The following is a 20,681-nucleotide window of genomic DNA, read 5'->3' as shown; positions in this document are numbered from 1 at the left end:
CCCGATCCTGTAACCAGTCACAAATGAGGATTATTTCATCTAAGAGACTTTCACAGCGCTGATTTGCAGCAGTGCTACCCAGTGACCTAGAGAGATACAGTAGGCCTAGCATATCATTCCCAGCTAGCCCACCAGCAAAGTCATCCCCACTCAACCAGATCCTAACTGTCCTCTCTCTCAGCCATCAGCAGTAGGGATGGAGCATGATGAACTTCTGTTGGAACACAAACATTTCCCCACAAACACCCTCTGTGCTGTTCAGCAGCACTATCAGAGCCTAAGTTTCAAAGCTGCACTGAACCACTTCCTTAAACACATCCTGCACTTCACCTGTAATCACTGTCAAAAAGGTATCTAATGAACTGGTAGGGCTGGACGGTATACAGTATTTTACTATATACACCGGTATTGATGCACAGACTGGTTTGGGTTTTTACTTTAACTTCTATAACGGTATTTCATCAGAATTGTTCTCACTAAAACAAAGATTTTCTTTGTCTACAGCTTTTTCATCTAGTCTGAAGTTTAAGTGTTTTGTTGTTAAGTTTGATAATGTGCACTAGGTTATTAGTTAGCTAGCTAGCTAACGTTAGCTTGCTAACTGAGCAATGCTCAGAGTGGTAAGTGCAGCACAATGCACACAACATTAAATGCTTTACCAAGCTAGCTATCTGGCCACTGTAGCAAGTAACATACTTAAATCACAATGGATTACTTTCCATGAAGCAGCCTGTAGCTGGCCATCAAGAGTCAATGTAGTGTCTTTACTTTACCTAGCTAGCACAACAGCTAGTTAGCTAGTGAACATTAGCCAGCTAGCTAAACATATATCTATGGGCTGTGTGAGATTATGGAGAGTTTATTAAATATTTTCTTTCACATCTTGCTAGCCAGTTATCTAGCTGTGACCATCTGGCTAGTATCAACAAGGGCTTTGTAGAACAATAGCCAACTAGCTAGATGTGCTAATGTTACTAACATTGACTAGACCATAAAGCAACACACTTGGAAATGCATGACCAAACAACACTACGGCCACATTCTGGTTTGGAGAATTTTCCGACGTGGCTGAAGACTTAAAGGTCTGCCAACACTCTGTTCTGATGTGCTATGTACTATCGGTAGGCAAACGTTTGACAATCCTGGCGGTGAGTCTGACCCATTAGACTGCAATGAGGTCAGGGATGATAACCAGGCCCATTCAAGCAGCAGGGAATCTGGCCTTGCTAGCCAACAGGAGTCTGTAAATCCCCCCCGCCCCCACACACACACACACACAAACTTAACACAGGTCAGGAATGTGCTGATAAAACGCTCTCCAACTCTCTCGTGCTCTCCCTCCTTTTATCTCTTTCCCTTGCTTCTCTCTCGCTTTTTCTCTTTTTGATAACACTGGAAATACTGAGCTCAGTATGAGAACATGCAGAGCGAGAGATTGTAACACTCAGGAAGATTACTGCATTAGTTTACTTATCACAGGACACTAATATAAACTTTTGAAAGAACAGGCTTGGGTAGGTTGTAAAAAACAGAAAAATTCAACAAGCCATTGTTTCCAGTCAAACACAAATCAGAGGTGCAGTAATTGGCAAGCCCATAACAACTCTGCCATAGGAGGAGGAACATCTCCTGCTAGTGAATGGGCCTTTCAGAATGAGCAACATAAGGCAGGGCCTAACGAAGGGAGGTTAATTAACGGTGACTGGGGATGGGGGTGTGTTGGCTAGTGTCGTCCTATGGAACTAAAACCAAACACGGCCCCTGACAAAACGTTCCTATGTCACCATTCTTGAGCTGGGATTTGAAAAACAAAAACACGCACACACACTGCTGATGTGGTAAAACAAAGGGTGTATTCAGCAGGGGGTCCTTGAGGCTGACCATGTCGGCCTCCAGAGAGCGATGGTGCCTGTCCCTACAGTAGAGGACAACAGAGCAGCTTCCCATCTAAAACAGTTTGTGCATATATTATGACGACATTTTGTGGCGTTTGTTTGTTTTGGCCTTCGGCAAGGGTTTCTTCGGCTGTTCGTGCACACACAAAAAAACAATCGAGGCAAGTCAAAGTTCGGAAGCCGAAGTTTACGCTCCTTCATCGGTGATTGGTCAGTTGGGATTCTAAAATTAAATGTTTGTTGTCAATCAATGAGACAACTAATTTTCCATGCACATTTTTTCACTTGAGAAATACTGTACCTAACATCCTAGTTAGATGTAAAAATTGTACGACTAAGATTTCTTGAGTTTTGATTAATTTTGACTATTTTAATGAAGTGTATACTGGCTACAGCATCTCAAGATGGAAAAACAATGCTATTTCCGCATTTCTCGTTTTGAAGCGATGGTCGAAGGTATGCAAGCACACTCATTCGGTTCGCCTAGACGATTTCAGCTAGGAGCCAGCTGAGCCGGAGCATGCGGAAGCCATACCCACTACCCCAGCAGGGCTGGGCCTCCATATACACACACGCACAGCAGGGTCACATGGCCCAGCCCCACTAAAACCAGAAGCCAAGTCCACTCAGAGAAATTCCCAAGCTTTCAGAGCCTCTCAGTTATAATAGCCATGTTGTGGGCCAGGTTGAGGCCTACATTTACTGAATTAATGAGTTGGTTACTGTTAGGGGCCGGGCAGCCATGTTCCTTTCCCACCCTGCATTTCAGAGGAGACAAAATTATCATCTCAGGGAGAAAACATGCATTCTTTAATGAGTAGTACATGCATAATAATAATAACAACAAACCATCATTAATAACACCAACATCTAGCAAGAGCTTTGGTTCTTCTCTAGGTTTCTTCCTAGGTTCCTGCCTTTTCCTTCCACTGTGCCTCTACATCGGCATTGCTTGTTCTTTGGGGTTTTAGGCTTGGTATCTGTATAAGCACCATGGCGTCTGCTTATGTAAAAAGGGTTTTATAAATACATTTGATTGATTGATTAAACTCTAGATAAACTCAGCCTCAATCTAGGCATAGACCCAGTATCTCATTATACATGAACTAATTACAACATAGAGGGGACAGGGGACAGGGCCATATGTTGACTCAAAGGGCTGGGATCCTGAGAGAGAGATGTGATAGAGGACAACATTCTCAGGTTCCACCTTAAAAGGGGTAAATAAGAGACATGTGACATGGGTGTGCACACAGTGTGCACACTATTGCCTCAGTCAAGTACACCATCAGAACTCAACAGGAGTTGTGTGCATTGTGAGAAAACATTGTCTGCCATAGCCATTTGTCAAAGACAGACAACATAGTTGTTTTGAGTGTGTGTGTGTGTGTGTGTGTGTGTGTGTGTGTGTGTAAACAGTGGCAGGAAGGCCTTTGAATGCTTATCCTGACTGGACGTATAAAATCAGTCATTATAGACAATTTAAATTTGTAGTTTGTATAAACAGGACACTGGAGCATACAAAAAGACAGCAAAGATTACATTCTTTCTCCTGAGGAACTGTAATTGTATTACTGGAAAACGAACATTACCTCAAATGCCTTCCTGACAACTCATACACTTAATTAAAAGGTGAATTCTACAATTTCACAAATGGTGACTATATAACATTTGAAAGGGATTTCCAGTGGAGTAAAACTCAGAGGGCAGAGTTGAACAGTAGAAAATAGCAGGCTTAGGTTTTGCTGTGTTAATTATGCAATTTACCAAAGTAAACCAAGTTGCTCCCGGGGCTGGAGTAATGATATTTTTCCTGTGTACTGAGTCGGACTTTAAACACAAAATAACAGTGGATGGGAGAGGATAAGGGGAAGGTGGGAAGAGTAGAGGCGGCAGCTTGCTTCAGTTCGGCTGGCGCCTAGCCCAGATCCGAAAGAGTGTGCTCTCATACTCCCTTAAAAGACCTTCACTTGATAAACGAGAAAAAAAGCAGCAATAGTATTGTCCATTTTGAGATGGCGTAGCCAGTATTTTTTTTATTTAACCAGGAAAAGCCCATTGAGACCCATATTCTCTTTTTCAAGGGAGACCTGGCCAAGACAACATCAACAATCAATACATTACAGGATTAAAACATACAACATGAGCCAGTCTAAAAAAACATTCACTCCCCTCTGTAACATTTTTATATTTTTAAATCATTTCAGTGGCACTAACATATCTAGATGAAGCATGGACTGTAGACCAATACATGCCTCTGGTGCACAAGAAGAGAAGGCAGTCTTGCCTAATACTGTGAATGTCCTAGGGACTTTAATGAAGTAGCAACCACCTAGCAGCCTGGGAATGGTAACTGCTGGTATACACTTCCTGAAAATAGTCTGAATTATTCTAAGATAGCTCAATTAATTTTGGCATTTTTGCCGGCATTTTTGCAGAGGAGATCTTAGTGCAGTATTTCAAAGATTTTCACGAAATCGAGTTGTCTCTCATTGAATGAAAACCAAGACTTTACTGAAGAATCCCTACTGATGACCAATCACCGATGAAGGGGCATAGAGACTTCAGCTACCGACTTCAGCTTGCCTCAAGAAAAAAAGAAAAAAAACATCACAAAATGCCAGCTGGGAAGTATGTTGACGTCTTAAGGAGGGTGAGAGAAGGAGGGAGGAATAGGTGAACATGGCAGAGTTGCTCAACGGGACAGACATGAACTAAAAGAACACTAACTTAAGAAGCACACACACGCTCGCTCTCTCTCTCTCCAAAGTGTGCTGGGGAGAGAGTGAGAGGAGAAGAAAGTGCTGTGCAGCTGCATCTGAGACTGATTTAGTCTGATCTGTATCAAGGCATGTTTTAATAAAACAACACACACAGGACAAAGCAGACATGAAATGTAGTGAATATTCAATAAATTGTATGAATGGCCAGCCTAGAACACGGGGGCCTATGGTTGAAGTATGACCATTGTAATGACATGCATATGTAAATATTGTACGTCATCGTCCATAACCTCTGTCCAGATTTAGGGGCAAAAATAATTCATGACTAAAGCAAAATAGGATGGGCTTGCACTGTGAAGAGGGCTCCAGCATTGTGGCAGCCTGTAGGTGACCTACATAACAAAAACATGATCATTTCCTGAACGAGTGACTAAAGAAATGTAGGGTAAGCCATAGGATGAATCTATTTCAACGATCTGAGCTGCAGTCAGTCAGTCATTCACACACAGAAACAACCAGCCTTGTGCTGCTGGTGGTTCCTGACTGAGGACAAATCCTCAGAGACCTGACCTGCCAACAAGCCAAGGATGGGTGGCTTGGCTGGCCTGGGAGTGGCAGGGACATCAAATCTCCCATTTTACAAACCAAACACGCACACTGGGGTAGCTACCGAAACCCCAATTCCTTCTCGAGAAGCCAAAACAGAAACGCCTGCCGAGATGCTGGTTGGTGCAGAGAGCAGGCACCCCTTCCTGGAACCCAAACCCAGGGACCAGGCACCAGTGTGACTGGGGGAGATAAGTATCAATCCACTGACTCAGCAGGAGGGCCGGGACACACACACACACACACACAGACCTGCTCTCCCTGCTGTGTGCTTCCCTGCCTGGGAAAACACCATGACACTCCCAGTCAGTACCACAATAATCAACCATCCCTCCTCCCCCATTCATGATCCCTGTGATTATCAAGACACTTTACTCACACACAGACACACCAGTAATAACACACCATACACCAGGAGCAGCATACTGGCAGACTGGGTCATCTACCTGTCTGAGACAATGAGAGAACATGTCGGGTCGTTCATCTTCCCCAACACACTGTGGTATCACTCCTCCTAGAATCTAGAGAAAATTAAATGTCAATCAATCTAGTCTACAGCTGTGTTTGGTACATTTAGGCTTACATAGATTAGGAATTCTGTAAGAACCCTCAAGTAAGCTGTCAAAATCAATTCTCTATCTAGCCACTATTCTGGGGTCACAGATAGAAAGCGGTGAGAAGAAAATAATGGTGGACTTCAAACAGGGAAAAGGCACCCCCATATCTCTAGGATTTAATGCTGTGATTATGGGTGAGGTCTTTTTTAAGAGGTTGCATGTGATTCAGATTATAGCCAGGCAGTGCATCTCCCCCTCCCCTCCCTGTAGCATGTTGTTGCTCTTTCTCTCCGTCTTGCTATAACTAACTGCCTCTGCTGTGCCCGTCAGTCTTCACATTCCTTCCACAAATAAAAGGTATCTATAGGACCGATACCCACTGATAAGATAAGTGCAGCACTTCGAGTATCATTGCTACCAAAACATAACAGCAGGTTGCCCTCTCTTCCTTAACAGCAACCCATGACAAAATAACAAGGGGGAAGACACTTCCAACAACAGCCTTTTTTTCTGTGCTGTATAAATCTATGGACTTCAAAAGAGAATGGGGGAAGAAAATACTACACCACAGCAGGCCATATAAGGAGCATTTTAATTAAACCTATCCCAAGAAATATGTGCATTCTGAGCAGCCATTTTTGACATTTTGCATTCCAGTCCCCCTCTTGACCCATTTGGTTTTGAGCAGAGGTTGGGTGCTCTAGCTAGCTATCATACGAGCCAAGACAGAGAAACACCACAGTGCTAATTTCACGATCATATGCAACACAGCCATGTGGAACTGGAATAGAATATGGCATTGGACAGGCTGAAGGACAGCACCCTTGCCAAGAATGCTCTGAAGGCCCCAGCGGTCAGTGACAAGTGTTCAGCTGCTGCTCATCCAGGGGCAACAGTCAACTCCCCTGGGACGACGGGATCTATCTTGGACACAGACCGTGTCAGTTTGGGACATCTTAATGAAGTCTCCAGCATGGGTGAGTGCACTCAACAGAAGAGAAGGGGTTGGGGAGAGGAAGAAGGGGAAATGCCACTCCCTCGAGAAAATACACAGGATCTCCTCATGTGACAGAGAGAAAAGCCCTGGCTTAGCATCGCAATGTCCACTCATGGTAATAACACAGCGATTACAGAATTCCAGCACTATTCAATAAAATAAAAAACACACAACAGCTACACATTAAAGCTTTGCAATGTTTCATCATCTAAATGTGTAAAACCTCGTCCCAATAGAAATGTGAAGTTGGAAACAAAATACGTTTGCTTATGTGGGTGATCGTTAATGGGACAATTGATGGCTACAACCATCAAACTAGTAGTAGTAGTTTTAAGGATAATGAAAAACAACTGTGGTGCACATTCATGTTATAAACGTATCGTTCTATTTATCATTATCGCATCAATTCAGGCAATTTGTCCAGGTGTGGATTCTTGTCCTTATCAACCTACTCTAATTCAAACACAATCCAAAACAAACCATGTTTGTACATCAAATTTATGTAAAACATTTCAATAATTTATCATACTACATGTTTTAATATATCTCCATAAGTAACTGTAGTTTATAATGCATGTTATGAATGATTTATGAGAGACTTAGTGTAAACAATTAGGCTACCGTTACATAAGACAGAAGAGCTGTGTGGGTCGGGTTAGAGATTCTCCGGTACTTTTGTCTACTTTTTAGGCAGTATTTCTGAACGTAAAGCTCACGAGTCAAAAAGTGGTCCCGGAAAACTGTGTCACATATGTGCACACGACACTACTCTCTCTCGCTCTGCTGTGTGTGCATCTTGCTAGCTGTCATTCAAATGGCGAGGGACTGAAGCTCATTGGCTAGAACTTGAAATGCTAGGGGGCTGGCCCACCTGGGAGAAAATGGCGTTGCACAGCTTCCAGTAAACAGTCACTTAGGGATTGTGTCTAACTAGGGATTGTGTGGCTCTAATTGTGGTAATACAGTAATTCTGCATGTATGAACTACACATTGACACATCCAGCCCAAAGCAGGAAGTTTAAAATATACTTACTAGTCACCAAAGTTCTGTAGCATGTCTTTAAGCATAACATGATTGTATTTCACTACTAGATAAACTAGTGACAAAAAAGTGGAGTCTAGATAACTTATTTATTAGAACACTTTGTTATTTTAGAACACTCTGTCTGACCACAACTGAGAGTTCAGCTGCACAAGGGGCCAGGGCTCCTAGCTCCTCTCTTCATGTGGGCCACTTGAGACGCTCTGTCCGCAGGCCCTCTCATGGCACAAAGAAAGAGAGCGAGAGAGACTAGCCCTGTCTGCACGAAAACGTCCAGCAGCTCGCTCTAGCCATAGTTTTTTTTAAAGGACCACAAAGAGCGACCAGTGATACTGGAAAACAAACACATCCCGTCTCCAGGCCACAGAGAAGCCTAATTGCCCCCCCCCCCAATCGCTGATGTAAATGTGAGATGTGTAATCATCATCAAAGGAAAACAGAAGACGTACCGCTCTGAGTGAGTCCACTAAGGCCACAGGGACTCGTCCTCATAATTACCACAGCCTCTCCAGTCATACATGAGAGAGAGAACAAGAGCACAGACTGCAAAGCCTTTCAACCCCATTGCTTTCACTAATTTCACTACTCTTCTTTCACCCTGAAAACACAAGCATGTGGCCTATTTTTAGAGCGAGCTGATACAATAAATTATTTGTATTTTGTTGTGTTGTACTCCTATTCAGTGAGTGTAAACAGTGAAAGGCAAGGGAGGGATGAGGACAGAATTAAAATGTAGTGTGGAAGAAGAGTTAATGTCTTCATTTTCATGCAGGCTGCATGAGCTGGATTAATGGGGTTTCACACAGCTTTTGAAATGTTGGCAACAAACACGTCCACTCCTACTTCGTGCTCCAGCAGAAACACTACTATGGAAATGCTGTTGCTACTACTACTGTGCTGAGTGAGCTCTCCCTAATCCCTTTCTCAGATAAACATGAGGCTGTGCTGCACACTTCCTCCAAGACAGGAAATGCATTATGATGAGGACAATAATAAGTAAACAATTATTATGTGACACTGTAAAAACTACAATTACGTGACTGTGACATGGATAATGAACAGAATTCTTACATCTTTCCTGGTTATTAGGGTTTGACTTCAGCATTCTTGACCTTTGACAGAGATTATGTCACCACAACTACAGATGTGATCATGGCCTGTTCCAGGTGTCACAACACTGGTCTAGAAACAGCCTATTAATTCAGATCATTCTCTGTGTCCTTCATTACTCAATGTGACTCTGACCACTGGAATATGCGTGTTGAAATTCCTCTGGACAAAGTCGTAGTACACACGGGCCTGTGACAGGACAGATAAAACCATAGGCATTCAAGTTACACTTTTCACACAACATTGCTGGCATTACTCATTGCTAGAGAGATATTGCATGTATGGTGGGTTGTACTACAAACATCTATAGGAGTTAAATAGTTATGTGAAGTGAATTAGGGGGGCGGCATGCACTGCTTAATGTGGCCTAAAAGCTATTCCTTAATCAAGCAGTGATCCCAAACAACAGCCCCTAACTCAAAGTAAGGTAAGGTATCCTATAATGAAAACATAATAGTCCAAGCAGAGGTGATGTATTCAGATTGAACAAGTGGGCCAGAGAGTGACGGCCAAATGAACCAGAAGGCTTATTTCTTAGTGAACACATGCTGGTAGCAACACATTCTAAAACAGATGATAGCCTTCTTGACAGACCAAACACCATCCAGCAAACAGAACGTTACACTTCAGTTGTCACTTGCACTTACTTTTTTCAATGGACAGTTTAAATATCTAAAGTATGTTGTAGTGTGACACACCACATAGGACAACCCTGCATTACATCACCTGAGATGGTTCCACCTGAACTGGAAAAACAGACCAAACCTGAATTTCATTAGTGTGAAACTACATTACACATTCCTAGGTTGTCAGACAACTCTGTGTGACAGAGGAAATGATTGACATACTTGAAAACATTGGTATTGTTGTAATTTGTGGATTAACCTATTTACAACCACTCCCAAAATGTGTTGCTACCAGCTTTCACCTGGTCAAACAAGGTTAAAACAACTCAAACCACTAGAACCGATACATGACGTACTTGAATCCACATGGCTTTGACAAGCTATGCCCCAGTCTAGTCAATCTGGACCCTACGCAGTGTGTGTGGAGCAATAGCATGCACAGTTGAGATGTGTCTAAATTGACCCGGTTCACACGAAAATCTGCATAAACCCAGTAAACAAACATGATTGTACGGTGAATGACGCCGAGATAAAACTACGGGTTGTAGTTCACTATTGGTTCTAATGAACAATCGTGTCATTGTATCAAGACTATGAAATAATTGATTAACACTGGACATTATTTTACCCCGGCTTTGATTGTCGGTAAACCAACCATTACAGTGTTGCAAGGCATTACTGTGATATCGTCCATTCAAATAAAGTTTGCCAGAGTAACTGTTTTCACTGCTAAGACAAACTCAAAATTGTAACTAACCATCAGCATTGAAGAAATGGTATGTGGTCCCCATATGTAGATGATCCACAGGTGTTTTATTGGGGCACCTCCGACAATAACATGCATACAAGTTGTCAGTTTAGTGAGTCATCTGTTTAGTGAACCCGTTCTGTTTTGCTTATTTTCAAAACATTATAAAATCCTGAATGTTTCATGATCAATACCTCCCTGGTCGCATGAATGACATTCACCTAAGGTAAATAAAGTTGAGGTAACGTTCGATCATGTCGATCTCATCGACCACTGACAACATTGACAGAGACACAAACTAGACGAACAATCTGATGTTGATAGTATTTCCCAGTTTCCCTTGATGAGAATATTATGCATTCGGCGCAAAATAAAATATACTTCATAACTTTTTTTCTGTAGTTCCATCGGGTATCCTACCTTAGAAGCTGTTTTGGCAGACATTTTACTTGCTAGCTCCGCTCCCAAAGTAGCAAGTTAGTGTTAGTATTATCACTTCAACCAAAGCGCAAAATTCCTTCTTCTGAATTTCTCCCAGCTGCCGCCACGCCGGGCAATAATATTTTATTTTTTCAGGACGTCGAGAAACATGACCCAAATGTGTGTGTGAAAAGTCCAAAGTTCATTATCTTTCGTAGTTTGCCTTAAACGTAACTTTACCCTACATGTCTATACATCTGCAATTACTCCGTTTAAAATAGCCAACTCAAATACGTTGCCTTAATGTATTTTCTCTTAAGAATGTTGACTGAAACGTTTGAAGAAAATGTAGATAACACTTCGTCCGCAAATCCAAAGCAGTAAAACTGCAATGGCAGGCTTTGTATGCCTCTCCCTGCTCGATTCTCTCCTCTCCAACCAACGATCGTGACATGTCTGACTGGAAGAGTCCATTGCACCTCTGTAGGGGTGATGGTACTGGATGGAAACCTGGGCATTGTCATTGAACTAAATATACTTATTCTAAACAAAATATTATGATTATGCATGTATGTCGGACATTCAGGTCAAACGTATACGTTATAGTTATATATTAATTTACCCGTATAAACTATTCTTAATGCAACAACAAAAAAACGGATATCACTATTTTTCTTTATAATGAACTATGCGGACCATGGACAATTGTGAAGAGAGGAGAGGGGATTTCGCTGATGTGATGCTGCTGAATGTTCACTTTTACTGGGTGACTGACAGGACTGCCGTGTTTATTTACTATAATGAAACACAGTACATGTAAACTCGTAGAACACCTGGGTCACCTAACATATCCAGATAAATTGAAAATACATTGATTTATACGATCCTTGAGACATAAAACATAGAACTATTCTTGCAAAAATATCTTGCAATAGGACTTAATAACTTGTAATATGTCTGAAAACACTATTTTATATTATTATGTGACTTTGCAACCACAGTAGTTGGTGGCATGGCAGACAAGTCTGGGACACAGTCTACAGTTTCATAAGTAAAAGTCATAAACCAAAGAAAAATGTTTCAGGTCAACTTTCAACTGAAAATCCAGTCCATGACTTTAAGTTGGGTTTTTGTGTGGTTGATAACCAACCACACAGGAAACCAAGCGGGCCATAGCTGTCATTCAGAATACTTCCTATGGCTTTCCGGAACCAACCCACAGGATGCGCTGAACCTCAGAGCTCAGCTTGCATTGTTTCAAAGTAAACAACACACTGTAGGGCTATATCTCTCAATGTAAAATAAATCAGTTCATATCTTACTTGTAAAGAAATCTGAAGTAGCTTCAGCCTGTGACATAACATTTCAAAAACAACGATGACTACATGCACTGTATATAGACTTTTTCTATTGAATTATTGGCTGTATGTTTGTTTATTCCATGTTTAACTCTGTGTTGTTGTTTGTGGCGCACTGCATTGCTTTATCTTGCCCAGGTCGCAGTTGAAAATGAGAACTTGTTCTCAACTTGCCTACCTGGTTAAATAAAGGTGAAATAAATCAAATCAAATAATAAAAAATGTTCATCTAAGTAACCACTTTGCTCAGAGCGCACAGAGCTTCTCTATTTCCATCCCAAGCAGCCATTTTGACAAACCAGGAAATCACGCTCACACACTGCTCCTGACTTTTCTTACATGTACAGCTGGCGCAGGCCAGAGGTGCCCTGTAGGTGTGGATGGTCTTGGGTTAATTTGCCACCAGACCAAATCCAACAAAGCAAAAACCTAAAGCAGTTTGACAGACAGGGCTTGATGCATCGTGCAAACAGCTCTCAGCCATGGTATTTTGGCCATATACCACACCACCTTGACCTTATTGCTTAAATATAACATTCAGCCTACAACTAAATAATGCACTCTCAAATTACTATATATTAACTGTATTTGTCAGTGTCTAGCAATCTAATCTATCTAATATGAGGTTGGACACAAAAGTAAAACATCAAAAGAACAATTAATCTACATTTGTATCAGTATTTTTTTTAAAGCTTTTTTGTTATATCTACAATATGAATGAATGACCACATACTAGTATAGATGCCAGCCGCTCTGTCCTCCTGTAACGGTAACTTCGTCCCGCATCCACCAGGGAAGATATCAGAATATTCAGCATTCTATCTCTCTCAAGTAACCAGGCTAATTTGCTGTTCTAAAAGTAAACAAGCTGGAGCTAGAACATTTTAATCAATCTACCCCAAACGCTGTAACCCAAAGAAACAGAGAGAAGAGTACTGCTGCCTGCTTTAGAGACAAATACAGACCTGCAGTATCTCCTGATGGAGAAGAGAGAGGGGCATTTGTGACACTAAAACGTGATCAAAGGCAGCTTTGTCCTGCATGGCTGACCCCCCCAGTACCCAGAGCAGAAAAGCACAAAACTGCTCTGGAGCTCAGGTGCTGCCTTCTCATGGAAGAGCAGGCACATGAAAAACACTCTGCCACAGAATGGGCCGGAACACACAGACACAAAACAGGCACACGTTAGTGAGGAGAACGCTTCACAGAGTTATGCTCGCCTGCCCCAACATCCCCAGAGCAGAAAACTCTTAACGTGCAGTGAAATAACATGAAGCACACACCCTGAACTGCACTGTGTCCTAACTGGATTATACATGAAAATAGACCTACAATACCATTGTTGTAGGTGTAGCACTGGCATAGTACTTTCTCAGCTTTAGAAAAGCCATTGTTGTAGGTGTAGTATAGCACTTCTATCTCAGCTTTACAAAAGCCATTGTTGTAGGTGTACTATAGCCCTTCTATCTCAGCTTTACAAAAGCCATTGTTGTAGGTGTACTATAGCCCTTCTATCTCAGCTTTAGAAAAGCCATTGTTGTAGGTGTACTATAGCCCTTCTATCTCAGCTTTACAAAAGCCATTGTTGTAGGTGTACTATAGCCCTTCTATCTCAGCTTTAGAAAAGCCATTGTTGTAGGTGTACTATAGCCCTTCTATCTCAGCTTTAGAAAAGCCATTGTTGTAGGTGTACTATAGCCCTTCTATCTCAGCTTTAGAAAAGCCATTGTTGTAGGTGTACTATAGCCCTTCTATCTCAGCTTTACAAAAGCCATTGTTGTAGGTGTACTATAGCCCTTCTATCTCAGCTTTAGAAAAGCCATTGTTGTAGGTGTAGTATAGCCCTTCTATCTCAGCTTTACAAAAGCCATTGTTGTAGGTGTACTATAGCCCTTCTATCTCAGCTTTACAAAAGCCATTGTTGTAGGTGTACTATAGCCCTTCTATCTCAGCTTTAGAAAAGCCATTGTTGTAGGTGTACTATAGCCCTTCTATCTCAGCTTTACAAAAGCCATTGTTGTAGGTGTAGTATAGCCCTTCTATCTCAGCTTTAGAAAAGCCATTGTTGTAGGTGTAGTATAGCCCTTCTATCTCAGCTTTAGAAAAGCCATTGTTGTAGGTGTAGTATAGCCCTTCTATCTCAGCTTTAGAAAAGCCATTGTTGTAGGTGTAGTATAGCCCTTCTATCTCAGCTTTAGAAAAGCCATTGTTGTAAGTGTACTATATCCCTTCTATCTCAGCTTTAGAAAAGCCACTGTTGTAGGTGTAGTATAGCCCTTCTATCTCAGCTTTAGAAAAGCCATTGTTGTAGGTGTAGTATAGCCCTTCTATCTCAGCTTTAGAAAAGCCATTGTTGTAGGTGTAGTATAGCACTTCTATCTCAGCTTTAGAAAAGGGGGATGAGAGTGAAAGGGAGAACAATAAACACAGGCCAAGCTATAAGACCTCTCTGCCTGTTAGAACAACCAATCTGAGGGAGAGGTCAAGATCTAGAGGCCAGTTCCTGCCAACAACAGCCGCCTTTGATAAGTCGACAATTGTTTTCTTTCCACATTTTTGCCCTTGAAGTTCTTCCATAAAAAGTAGCCTACATGCCAACCCACTCAGATATGTAATTTCACAAATGTGTATTCTTTTCTCAAATACAGCCAGGTAATGAGGACAGTATAATCAAACGTGGGGTTTAGGCTACTCCTATTTCTTACTGTTATCTGTAGACATATTATACTATATATTCTTGGGGAAAGGGGAGAATAGTTGATTATTACTTGGGAGACACAAAAAGTCAAAGTAATACCACACACGGTCTAGAATGAAGCCAACATGTCATTCATGATTATGTAGGAGCATATCTTTCCCCAAACTCACAAAGTAAGAAAAGCGGGAAAAAAAGAGGGAAAAGGGAGGGAAAGTAATCCCCCTGTTCTAATAACACCATGCTAGTCGAGTCAGTATACGGAGGAGGAAGTCAGGGTCTTGTTTCACTGTCCGTCCATCTTCATCTGGCTGAATTAAGATCTGATTGATAGTTTGTCTTATCTTCCCTTGGCTCTATTGACTCTGGAAATGCTTGCCTTGGTTACGGCTCTAGAAGGGTACTGTGTTCTGTTTCCACTGTTAATGAGAACCCTCTGAAGGTCAGGGCCTGGAGGAGTGGAGTCAAACCAGCAGCAAGGTGTTCCTTTAGTAATTCTTACTGGACAATATCCAACGGGGCACACTAAGACTAAGACCCAGTTGCCTACTAGGGCACACAAGGACAAAGACCCACTTGTACTTTCCAATGGAGAATAGCCAAACTGAAGCTTGAGAAAAAAATATATATATTTTCTGTGCCTACAGCATTTCTCCTCAAATTATTGGTTTAATCTGCATTTAGCCTACATTTAACATTGTTTTATATGCATTTGAAAACCTACCGATCGATTGGAGCTTACCATGTGAAATGTCCTCCAAGGAAAGACTAGCTATTAAATGAAGGTCAAATAAAGGGGCTGTCCATAGCTGGCCTTTCTTTTTTATACTTGGATTTTATCAGGTCTTTTTTCAAAACAATACAGCAAAAACAGAAACAATGAAACGAAATAATAAATCAAAGCAAACAGAAGTCGCCATCCAATAGGTACAGAATAATATATAACATTGTGATATTGTATTGTTAACAAGATATTAGTTAATCCAGTCTTCCTAGTATGTGAATGATATCCATTTCTCACAGTTATTATTGAATGCAGGTTTTTGGAGTCTGAAGGCATATGTCAAGCTTTCCATATTAACGATTTCTTGGATTATACTTTGCCATTCTTCACATTTTGGGGCTTCTACTTTATACAAGTTCTTGGTATTGGCTTTTGTACTTGCAGCAAGGTTAACTTTGATCAGGTATCTGTCCCTGTCCATCACACCTTCTGGAACATTACAGGGCAAGTTCTAGGGACTTCATATCCCAGGACATCTTTTCACACCAAACATACATGATCCCAAAAACAATGACATATTCTGACATTCCCCAAAAACATGGGTGTGGTTGGCATGGCTGTTGTATATCTAGCGGTTGACTTGTGATTCTAGAAGTGATTTTTTTTTTAAACGGGTCATTTTCCCCAAAAAACTCTCTCCATGTTCTAAAGTTGTTGAGTACTGCATATATTGTCCCAGTCTTCATCTGAGATGTCTATATACAGTTCCTTTCCCCATTTTGCATTAATATAAAGAGCTGACTCTTTTCTAGAGGCTATCAGGCCATGACAGAGTGAAGAGATTGTCTTGGACATTGCTTGTTTATATGCATTTGGAATCACATGGATAGTCACATTTGGGATTGAAGAAGGTTCTGTAATTTGGTTGTAATTTGGTTGAAAAAGGTTCTGACTCTTTTTCAAAATAGTCCCTTAACTGTAAGTATCTGAATAAATCTTATTTTTCCATACGATATTTCTCCTTTAAATTCTCCATCCTCTACAGTCCTTACATTTTTTATCATACTGTAGATACCTGGTTTAAATTTTGGATCAAAAGTAAAACCATTTCAATGTTCAGATTTCCTTTTCCAGCTTGCGTTGTTTCACCATCCGAAACCAGAGGTCTAGTGTAAATGATGATTTAGGGTTAAGTATTAATGTCCCAAATGTGTCTTTATCCCAGCTACAGACTGGATTGGGCGACCTAGAACAGCAACCGTGACATCTTTCCATATAGCACTGTGTTGTGAGTCACAATAGCTGGCCTCTAATTTGTGATCGTTAAACAAATTCCTCAAATCCCGTCGAGAAATTGAGGAACATTCTGGCAAGATTTGTCTCATATGACACAAACAGTAGAACAGCAACGTATCTTGGTTTCAGCTCTCGCTTTCATCGCATTGTCAAGGAGTCAACAGAAAAGGCTTTCATAAGGTGTGAGAAAGGTTGAGAGAAGGAGAGAGGCTTTGTCCTATTGTACTTATACCTCATGCCTCCATCCTTAAGTGCCAATAGACCTGTCGTTCCATTAAACCCGTCAATGTGTTCTTGTTACATCGCTCCTCCAATCCACACAGTAATTGCATGGGCATTCCATCAATCAATTATATTGGCAGCAACATCATCAAGTCATTGTTTATGGCACGGCGTTGTGCAGGAATGCAGTGGAGGGCTTTGTGGATGGGGGAAGTGTTTAGTCTGTGTTTGAACAGCCAACTCTCTCTGGCCTCACTCAATTTGATCAGTGCGACTGGAGTGCTGGGACACTAGGAAATAAAGACAGGGGTTTATACAGGTGTAAACGTTAACATACACAGCTTATCTTAACAAAATATGGTAAGTGTGTGTGTGTCACCCCTATGCTATTTGTTATTAGTAGTCCAATTCCATGGTCATGGCCTCAAATATTCAGTCTCTTCTGGTTCACACAACCCATTTAGTATCATTCTTCAAGGCTACATGCTTTCATCACATGAAAGACAGGGTGGAAAAAGCACTGCCTTCAACAACATTTCCATTCTAAAGAAACTGTAATAAATGGTAATTGGGAATAGTTGTGAAGTATTATGAGGTGTGAACTTCACTGCTGCCCAAATATATTTTTATGGAATTCCAAATTGAAATGAATAGAGTAAATAACAGGCCTAAATACAGTATATTAAGTCATTATCATATTAAACATCATCAGCCCAGGGCAGTCAGTCCATTACTGTCTATTCTTGGGCTTATTTCCATTTCACTCTCCCTATTGCAGCTATCTAATTTGCTTCTGCTTCCATTCTAATAACTATGTGATAGGATTTGGGCAATACTGAGTTCCGCAATTACATTGTTGTTAAAAATGTATATTGTTTAAGGGGATCATTGCTGTGATGTGATTCATACATACTTCAATACTACGAACATCTGACAACTAACTTGATTAAAAAGAGAAACAATTTAAAGATTAAACTCAAATAGATTCCAATAATGCAGTTTACAGTGCCTCTCAATATTCTGAGAAGAACACTGAGTTCTGACGAGGATATATTAAGCTTTTACATTGCGAGTGAATTACCATAGTAATTACTGATAGTAAACCATTAGGCTGCTTTCATCTTGTGGAGCAGAAATACAAATTGCTGTACTGATCATTCATCTAAAAAAACTTCCTCTCTTTTCCCTTTCTCAATTGATATGGTTAGCAGAGCACATATAGCCAAACAACAGGCTGGAGGCAGCAGCAGGGCTGGCTGGCATCCCTCCACTCAGCTGCACAAGCACTTTAACCCACTATGGCTCGAGCATACTCACTAATAGCCTCCCCAGCAAAGCAACTGGGAGTAGCAAGATGAGGTAACCTTCAATTCAAATTAGCCTTATCGTTATACTCAAAAGATTCTATTTCTGTGCGAGATGAATTATACATTCCGGAGATAGGAAAAAAATACTTTAATGAGTTTGAAACTAAGTGAGTGCCGTATCTAAATGTGTTTTCTTCCCAAGTTAGCTGTGCTATTTAGAGTTGATGACGTGATCCCATTGTTTGCGTTACAATGAGAGAGTGAAATTGAAAACAATGCTCTGAAGATCCCAGAGTGCATTTTGTTGAATTTACGAGGCAGTAAATACTTCACGAGAAACAATGTGACCTTTGCCTCATTGTTGAGACATTTCTAAATTACATTACTAGAACTCAAATGTTTTGTTTTTAGCATCTTTATATATTTATAACGGTAAATATAACATTCTCATCACAATTCCTGCAGTTCTACATTTGTTTTCCTCCAAATGGTGACGCGATGTTTCATACTAAGCACTTGGCGTAATTATTGCGTCATGGCGTAATCATTTTCTCTATACTGTGATAACCCTCTATCTATTCAGACACGGATGTCAATAATTTAACCAGACAGTGACATTAAAAAGTTAACTGAAATCAAAGTCAATGAATGTACATTATACAATGACAACTCTAGGGGATACAAAACACAATCGTGTTTATTGACATTTGAGGACGGTTCCTTACTGTTCTTAAGGTTTAACAAAGCACACAGTGTGCTCCAGTCCACTGACAATGACTTCCTGTAAAACTTGCTGTTGTGGATGACAACACTAATGACAACAGTGTGGAGCCCAATCAGAGGGTTGTCCGAGAAAAGCACACTCAAACATACACACATACACACGTCATGTGCAACTCTGTGTAGTAGCTCCTTATCTTCCAGAGACTCCATTCAAAGCTGCCTGGCACTGCAGTGTCAGCAGAAATGATGCGTGGGGTGCTGAGTGCAGAGGCAGGAAACACCTATTCTTTACCAGCAACAGCAAAGTGTGTAAATACTCTCTGCAGGACAGGTCCTTCATTAATAAAGGAGAAAAAAGGAGAGCCTCTTCCTGGAAGGTAATTGGGAGGATTCTTCTGGGAAAACGCTGCTTGTTTTTCACTGTCCCGAGAGAGGGTGGTTCCAGACTGCTGCTGGGAGTCTAGGACATCAGTAAACACCACTCTGTAGGCTGAGGTCTTACAGTGCAAATGGAGGTGAACTACATCTCCACTGGCATAACATTCCCCTCACATTATCACTGACATGGGCAGAGGGGAGGGAACCTACCAGTCTCCCTCACAGAGACCTCCAGGACGAGAGAGGCTGTACTGTTACCTTCACTGTAACAGGTTCATGTGTTCAATGTGAGACGGTAAAGAGTTGGTGTCACAAAAACAACAGTTAAAAAGTCTGGGCTGCTGCTATGGCTGTCTCCTGTAATGCAGTGATGTGAAAGACAAAACAAAAGAGGAGCTCTCCTTTCGTGAGAAGTGGTGCCTATACTAACGTGTGTATTTTCGTGTTGTGTGTGTGTTTGTTTTTGTGTATGTGTGTACGTTTTAGCCTGGAAGGGCGGCTATAGGCATGGAGCTGGGGGAAACAGGACAGGACACAAGGAGGTGTTCCTCTGGTATTTCCTGAGGGAGGAAGCTTAACAAGCGTGCATACACATGCAGGCACACACGCCATGGCTATATTGACATAATGATGTGGTCAAGGTTCAGTGGTCCCCCAGTGCTTAGCTCATTCGTCTTCACTCACAATGGCCACAAATTCCTGAGACAGTGCACGTAAAATGGCATTACCGTCGCACAGCGGCATGAAATCCACATTTTACCCTGCATAACATAACTAAATCCTCAGTCCTCGCTAGAATTCAATTACAAGTCAATTATGTGTCAAATGTCACTTTCACATCTACTGCGAACTGTCTTCAGTGAAACTTGAGCTGCAGTTGTTTCAGAAAACAGGCCATAGCTCTTACTGTCTACCAGCTCTGCAGCAAATGCACCTGTCCTTTCTCTGTTCCACTGTGCATTCACACTTATGTGCACTGTATGTATGCACACACACACACGCACGCACATGCACACACACACACGCACGCATACACACGCACGCACGCACACACACGCACACATACACACTACATTCAGGGACCAGGCAGTACAAAACCTTTATCTTGGACAGGGAAGTTAATTCTGTTCTGCTCTGATTGTAATTCAAGGGCCTGCCCTCTCACCTTTATCTGGAGTGATTCAGTAGCTAACCTTTCCATTATGGAGAGAGAGAGAGCCCAGGGGTTGATACCGTAGAGCAGCACGTGTACGG

At 41.4% G+C, this 20,681-nt stretch overlaps 1 protein-coding gene across 15 annotated transcripts in view; it reads right to left on the bottom strand.

Annotated features, from left to right (window-relative positions):
* The window catches only part of LOC112235723 (tight junction protein ZO-1-like), a 144,875-nt gene that overhangs the window by 75,109 nt on the left and 49,085 nt on the right, over positions 1-20,681 (bottom strand). Inside the window, exon 1 of one of the 15 annotated variants that reach the window (XM_024404216.2) lies at positions 12,816-12,914. The exons of 13 other annotated variants lie outside the window; for them this stretch is intronic. In XM_024404216.2, coding sequence (XP_024259984.2) covers positions 12,816-12,899 — 84 coding nt within the window. In that variant the 5' untranslated portion in view covers positions 12,900-12,914. Of the gene's footprint in view, positions 1-10,724; positions 11,161-12,815; positions 12,915-20,681 lie in introns of those variants that run through there. One more of the 15 variants, XM_024404217.2, reaches the window with a different exon arrangement.

The sequence above is a fragment of the Oncorhynchus tshawytscha genome, linkage group LG12 (genome assembly GCF_018296145.1).
Source record: "Oncorhynchus tshawytscha isolate Ot180627B linkage group LG12, Otsh_v2.0, whole genome shotgun sequence".
NCBI classification, from domain to species: Eukaryota; Metazoa; Chordata; class Actinopteri; order Salmoniformes; family Salmonidae; genus Oncorhynchus; species Oncorhynchus tshawytscha.
Note: the sequence above shows the minus strand (reverse complement) of the source record. Positions and strands in the feature narration are given on the sequence as shown.